At 45.0% G+C, this 7,500-nt stretch overlaps 1 protein-coding gene across 3 annotated transcripts in view; it reads left to right on the top strand.

The window, feature by feature from the left end:
* a1cf (apobec1 complementation factor) overlaps nt 1-7,500 on the top strand; it is a 27,111-nt gene that overhangs the window by 9,155 nt on the left and 10,456 nt on the right. For all 3 annotated transcript variants that reach the window (XM_074619084.1, XM_074619083.1, XM_074619085.1), the window contains exons 3-9: nt 1,590-1,724; nt 1,809-1,939; nt 2,076-2,314; nt 4,699-4,863; nt 5,633-5,730; nt 5,836-5,973; nt 6,616-6,760. In XM_074619084.1, coding sequence (XP_074475185.1) covers nt 1,590-1,724; nt 1,809-1,939; nt 2,076-2,314; nt 4,699-4,863; nt 5,633-5,730; nt 5,836-5,973; nt 6,616-6,760 — 1,051 coding nt within the window. The remainder of the gene's footprint in view (nt 1-1,589; nt 1,725-1,808; nt 1,940-2,075; nt 2,315-4,698; nt 4,864-5,632; nt 5,731-5,835; nt 5,974-6,615; nt 6,761-7,500) is intronic.

The following is a 7,500-nucleotide window of genomic DNA, read 5'->3' as shown; positions in this document are numbered from 1 at the left end:
GTAAATCTCAGATGTGTTTCCCTCAATGTGGTCCTAATACTCCGTAGTACATTGTCTCTTTGGCCCTCACTGCATTAGACTGATATACTATATACTGAGACTACAAACTGAGTTACCTTCATCACAGTGATCACATGTTTTTCGGCTCCAGACAGATTTTTCTTTTCTTTTTTTTGCCTAAAATGTCTCTTTTGATAGTAAAGGTTGCTGACCCCTGGTTTAGTTAAATAAAGAACACGTTTTACTACATGACCGTGGTGTTCAGATGCTAGTGTCCAGAAAATCAACTTTGGTGCATAGATTTTAAACCATTACTGTGTGTTTTTATATTTAAGATAAGATAAGATTAGATGAACCTTTACTAATCCCCGTGGGGAAATTCAGCTGACAAAGCAGCAAAGCGCAGATACAGAGGTACAAAAAGATTATAAAACAATAAATAGAAATATAGAATATACATAGTGAATGGACATAGTGAATGGACATAGTGAATGGACGTAGTGAATGGACATAGTGAATGGACATAGTGAATGGACATAGTGAATGGACATAGTGAATGGACGTAGTGAATGGACATAGCGAATGGACATAGTGAATGGACATAGTGAATGGACGTAGTGAATGGACATAGCGAATGGACATAGCGAATGGACATAGCGAATGGACATAGTGAATGGACATAGCGAATGGACATAGTGAATGGACATAGTGAATGGACATAGTGAATGGACATAGCGAATGGACATAGCGAATGGACATAGCGAATGGACATAGCGAATGGACATAGCGAATGGACATAGTGAATGGACGTAGTGAATGGACGTAGTGAATGGACATAGTGAATGGACGTAGTGAATGGACGTAGTGAATGGACGTAGTGAATGGACGTAGTGAATGGACATAGTGAATGGACGTAGTGAATGGACGTAGTGAATGGACGTAGTGAATGGACGTAGTGAATGGACATAGCGAATGGACATAGCGAATGGACATAGCGAATGGACATAGCGAATGGACATAGTGAATGGACATAGTGAATGGACATAGTGAATGGACATAGCGAATGGACATAGCGAATGGACATAGCGAATGGACATAGTGAATGGACATAGTGAATGGACATAGTGAATGGACATAGTGAATGGACATAGCGAATGGACATAGTGAATGGACATAGTGAATGGACATAGTGAATGGACGTAGGGTGTATCGTCCGTCAATAAAAAATGTAGTGTACAATAAATAGATGTAATGTCTATAAAATGGTATACGGGATGTGGTGTAAAGTAAGTTTAAAGTTTAAAGTGCACCAGTGGTTAGGAGAGGTGGTCCAGGTGGTCCAGATGGTCCACATGGTCCAGATGGTCCAGATGGTCCAGATGGTCCAGGTGGTCCAGGTGGTCCAGGTGGTCCAGGTGGTCATCCAGGTGGTCCAGGTGGTCCAGGTGGTCCAGGTGGTCCAGATGGTCCAGGTGGTCCAGGTGGTCCAGGTGGTCGTCCAGGTGGTGGTCCAGGTGGTCCAGGTGGTCCAGGTGGTCCAGGTGGTCCAGGTGGTCCAGATAGATTTATTTTTGGCGTTTGTGTTTCAGGAGAACGGCCAGCGGCGGTACGGCGGCCCACCGCCCAGCTGGGACGGACCGCCGCCAGAGAGAGGCAGCGAGATCTTCGTGGGGAAACTACCGAGAGATCTGTTTGAAGACGAGCTGGTTCCTCTGTGTGAGAAGGTGCTGGTTGGTTCTACATTATAACGTCTTGTTCCCACCAGTCAGCATGTTGTCCCCACATCATTCTGTGTTTCCTGTCTCCAGTTCGGTAAGATCTACGAGGTGAGGATGATGATGGACTTTAACGGGAACAACAGAGGTTACGCCTTCGTCACCTTCGGCACCAAACTGGAGGCCAAAGCCGCCATGAAGCAGCTCAACAACTACGAGATCAGGTCAGGGTTCGGTTCTTTGATCATCTTTCAGACGTCTAGTAACATCCCAACAACCCGACATCAGCTGACTTACGCTAGAAATGACCCCGTTGGTACGACGTGTTGTCCGACCACGTGCTTCTCTTCCGTCCTACAGAAATGGCCGCCTCCTCGGAGTCTGCGCCAGTGTCGACAACTGCCGTCTGTTTGTGGGCGGGATTCCCAAAACCAAGAAGCGCGAGGAGATCCTGTCTGAGATGAGGAAGGTCACCGACGGGGTCGTGGACGTCATAGTGTACCCCAGCGCCGCCGACAAATCCAAGAACAGGGGCTTCGCCTTCGTGGAGTACGAGAGCCACCGAGCGGCCGCCATGGCCCGCCGCAAACTGCTGCCAGGTAGACGCCGAACACCGAACATTCAACTTTGTTCTTTTGTTAAATCTAAGTTAGGTATTACTTCAGTTGAGAGCAGGAAAACTCTTCTTGTTGGTGTATTGAACAATACGTTTTCAACTCGCCAAATACCAACACCAAGTCAGTGTCCCTCAACGTCTGTATTTATTTTAACCCAAACCTCAATCTTTTCCTAAACCAAACCAAGTAAACCTTAAAAACTAAGTAAACCTACATTGGAAGTTTATATTGAAAAGACGCTACAGTATGCATGTAACGAGTGGAAACTAAAAACAGCGTCCATGACACAGAGCATCATAGTTTGAAGCGTAGGGCCACTGACCAAACGTCGGTATTCACAACTCAGTCTCACGGCAGTTCGTGAAATAGTCACAAAATGTAATGTGTTTGATTCGTGTACAAAGACACGAATTTCCCTTTTTTTTGGTGACGATCAGCACGACTTCCAACAACGTATTTTTAATGCGTTTTCCTACAAATGTCCAGTAACACGTGACACACGTGTCAATTTCCGCACCAGGCTTTTCAAAATAAAACTGCTTAGTTAGGTTAAGTAAAAGATGGTAGTTTGGGTTAAAATAACTACCGAAGTGCTGTAACTTAAGTACGGAAGTTACGTGACAAATAAATCAACGTTGACTCCTTGCCTCACACGGGGCACCATAGTGGTCTCCTGGTAAAAGTCTGGTGTTTTTTAGACCCGCCCATCCACCCCGACCTCCTCCCTACGCTGCGTTCGCTGCTCTTTATACTTCCTGGTTCAAGATTACGTGGATTACATATGATTTTTTTTTTCATGCTGACCATCACATTCGTGTCTATGTACATGAATCAATACATTCAATTTCGTGACAAACATATTTCACAAACTGCTGTGTTCGTATTTGAGAAGTTGGGAGTGAGATTGTGTTGCGTTCAAGGACACTCATCTGCCGAAAAGCATCGACAAGCTTTGTTGTTATAATCAAAGGCATTTCTATAAAGTGAGGACGTTTCTGTAAAGCGAGGACATTTCTATAAAGTGAGGACGTTTCTGTAAAGTGAGGACGTTTCTGTAAAGCATTATTTAGTACTGAAGGGAATGTCATTGATTCTGCAGGTATTTGGTCATAAACCAAAGTATTGGACACATTAAAATGTTGACCAGATGATGGCGCCAGAGGAAACATGACTAAAAAGCTTTCAAACAAATCAGCGTTCTTCAATGTGCTAACAGGAGTAGTTTTCAACTTTCAAGTTTCTGTAGTTATGTTTGATAGAAGTGAACAGAAAGTGTTTCCTGTGGTGCTGGGACGTACTGAACTCACGCAGCTGTAATGGTTTTACTAACAAGTTATCTTAAAGCTGCCAACATTACCTCTTTAACTCGTAAAAGTAAAACAACACAATAAAAGATGTCAAAGTCTACGTGGACTGACTGTAAAACGGCGTTATCAGCAGCCAATCACAGCCTGAGTCACTGGGTCAGCGTCCAACCGGAGAAGAGCTCTGATAGGAGGGACGAGGAGATAAACTCTATATGATGGGAGTGATGTCAGCTGTCAGAAATAAGAACCATAAACACAGTTAGACCTCAGGGTTTCCTGCTGGGTTCAGAGTGTCTGTTACCTGAAGAAACATGATTTCATGGACTGATTAGTTGTTAAAGTCTCTGATAAAGAAGTTCTGCTTCTCCTCTAAGCTTCAGAGATAAGAGAGAGATAATAGTTTTATTGGTTCTACACAGGAAGCTGAGATACGTACCTCTGATTACTGAACACTGAATGTTCCAGCAACATGAAGCCAGACACAATACACTGTGAAGTCATATTTTGGAGAATACTACTACAGGTGTAATAGTACACGGGTTTGTACCGAGTACACAACGTTTGGTTTGACTTCATTCTGTTCAATACTCGCTGTTAACCATATATTAATCTAATATAATAATAATAAATACTGCTGAATACACTTTGTCATAGGTCTGAGCATGTATGGATCAGAACTTATAAAGTGAGTTCTACCCAAACACGTTGCACAGGTAACACAGGTAACACTTTATAATCCCCATCAATGATGGGGATTATAAAGTGTTAGCGTTGGACAACACTTCAGGATCACTGACGTATTGATTTATGTTTTTTTGTTTTGTTTTTATTGATAAAATACTGACATACAACTGCAGTAATTTTCACAGTAACATTTATGGCTAATGACAGTTTAAAGTTTATATATTCAAAAGAAATGACAAAAATATGGTGTTCGATGAGCTCACCTGCGCGCTCTACTTTATTTATTTATGTATTTATTTCCAGTGTAACCTGAAGACAACATCTTATAATAGTAATAAAGACATTAAAATGAAACCTACCTGTCGCCCCCCTCAGGTCGTATCCAGCTGTGGGGTCACGCCATCGCTGTGGACTGGGCGGAGCCTGAGGTGGAGGTGGATGAGGATACCATGGCAACCGTGAAGATCCTGTACGTCAGGAACCTGATGCTGCAGACCACCGAGGAGACCATCGAGAAGGAGTTCAACGGCCTCAGACCAGGTACTGCACAACACAGCAGCACGACCCGGCTGTCAGCTCCCAGAACTCAGACGTCGGACTGTCCTCGAACGCACCAACTGGGGCGTAAAACTGACCAATAAATATTAATAATATTTTTTAAAGATTATTTTTTGGGCATTTTCGACACTAGAAACTAAAACATAGTAAAACCAGTCTGTCAGAAGCAGACGGCAGCACAGACACTGAGGACAGGAAGGGGAGGAGGCTGATGGGACACAGGTGGGACTAATGAGGGCGGGGCAGCTAATCACACAGGACAGGAAGTGAAGTTACCTGAAATGAGAGACAAGGAGAGCATTTCAAAATAAAACAGGAAATAAGAATGAATGAAACAACAACAGGGCACGACACAAAGCTCCTTTTAGGACCTTTAATTCGTAAAAAATAATAATAAATGAATAAAATAAAATAAATTGAGATCAAATTAAATATTATAATAGTAATAATCTTTATTGATATGCTTTATAATAAAAACAACACATTTAAAACACAAAGATAATGAAATGTAATAAACAACTTAATACATAAAAACAAGTAAAATATAAAACATAAATAAAATCAGAGAAAAGAAGTTCTAAAAAAATGTGTTTTTAAAAGACGCGACCAAGTTTGACGCCCTGACCTCAGGTAGGTCCTAATAAAAACAATATTCAATATCTAATATTAACAAAAACAAAACTTAAACTTGTGTTGAACTTTGCAGCTCCAGGAGGCAGAAAAGAGATAAAGCGTGAGTTTGTTGTTCCAGGAGCCGTGGAGCGAGTGAAGAAGATCAGAGACTACGCCTTCGTCCATTTCTCTCAGAGAGAGGACGCCGTCAACGCCATGAACGCCCTCAACGGGAAGGTCAGCAGCTAGAAGAGCAGCATTTTCACTGTGTGGTTTAACTGTTACTAAAATTAATGATCTGAATACGTCTTCCACCTGATGACGTGTTTTTATTCCCTCCAGCTGGTGGACGGCTCTCCCATCGAGGTCACTCTGGCCAAGCCGGTGGACAAGGACAGTTACGTCCGTTACACCAGGGGGACGGGAGGACGAGGAGGTTCTCTGCTGCAGCCCGACTACGCTGCCTACACTCTGGGACAGGTACGACACCAAACGCACCACGACCGACAGGTACGACCCCAAATGTACCACGACCTCCGACAGGTACGACCCCAAACACACCACGACTGACAGGTACGACCCCGAACGCACCATGACCTCCGACAGGTACGACCCCGAACGCACCACGACCGACAGGTACGACCCCGAACGCACCACGACCGACAGGTACGACCCCGAACGCACCACGACCGACAGGTACGACCCCGAACGCACCACGACCTCCGACAGGTACGACCCCAAACGCACCACGACCTTCGACAGGTACGACCCCGAACACACCACGACCGACAGGTATGACCCCAAACGCACCACGACCTTCGACAGGTACGACCCCGAACACACCACGACCGACAGGTACGACCCCGAACGCACCACGAACTCTGACAGGTACGACCCCGAACACACCACGACCGACAGGTACGACCCCGAACGCACCACAAACTCTGACAGGTACGACCCCGAACGCACCACGAACTCTGACAGGTACGACCTCCTCATGTGAGCTTTTATGTCAACCTCCAGTAGGATTCATCCTCTGGGGAACATGAATCAGTGTTGATATATTAGAAAGTCTTGACCTGATGATCATTTCTCCTCCTCCTCCTCCTCGTCCTCCTCCAGGTGTACGACCCCTCGGCGGCGTATCTCGGTCCGCCCGTGTTTTACGCCCCCCAGGCCTACGCCGCCATACCGAGTCAGTTCCGCTTCCCGGCGGCCAAAGCTCACGTTGGAGGTCGAGGTCTGATCAGGACGCCGTCGGTCAGAGGTGAGGATGGATGAACTTTACTTACCTCCTAATCTGAAACTCAGGAAACTGAATGAACAGAATGAATGCTTCAGGCGTTTCAGAAAAGAAAGAGTTAGTCTTCTTTGAGTCGTAGTCAAACTGAACTGGATCAAATCAAGATCACTCATATACAGATTATTGTTGTTAATGATCAACGACGATCCACTGAATCAAAAGCTCCTTACTGTCGATCAAATATGAAATCAGATTTAAAGCTGAATGAAGGATCCAGAGAGGTAATCAGGTGACCCTCAGAGAGGTGATCAGGTGACCCTCAGAGAGGTGATCGGGTGACCCTCAGAGAGGTAATCAGGTGACCTTCAGAGAGGTGATCAGGTGACCTTCAGAGAGGTGATCAGGTGACCCTCAGAGAGGTAATCAGGTGACCCTCAGAGAGGTGATCAGGTGACCTTCAGAGAGGTAATCAGGTGACCCTCAGAGATGTAATCAGGTGACCTTCAGAGAGGTAATCAGGTGACCCTCAGAGAGGTGATCAGGTGACCTTTAGAGAGGTGATCAGGTGACCCTCAGAGAGGTGATCAGGTGACCTTCAGAGAGGTGATCAGGTGACCTTCAGAGAGGTGATCAGGTGACCTTTAGAGAGGTGATCAAGTGACCTTCAGAGAGGTAATCAGGTGACCCTCAGAGAGGTGATCAGGTGACCCTCAGAGAGGTAATCAGGTGATCCTCAGAGAGATAATCAGGTGACCTTTAGAGAG

The sequence above is a fragment of the Sebastes fasciatus genome, chromosome 20 (assembly GCF_043250625.1).
Source record: "Sebastes fasciatus isolate fSebFas1 chromosome 20, fSebFas1.pri, whole genome shotgun sequence".
Lineage (NCBI taxonomy): Eukaryota > Metazoa > Chordata > Actinopteri > Perciformes > Sebastidae > Sebastes > Sebastes fasciatus.
Note: the sequence above shows the minus strand (reverse complement) of the source record. Positions and strands in the feature narration are given on the sequence as shown.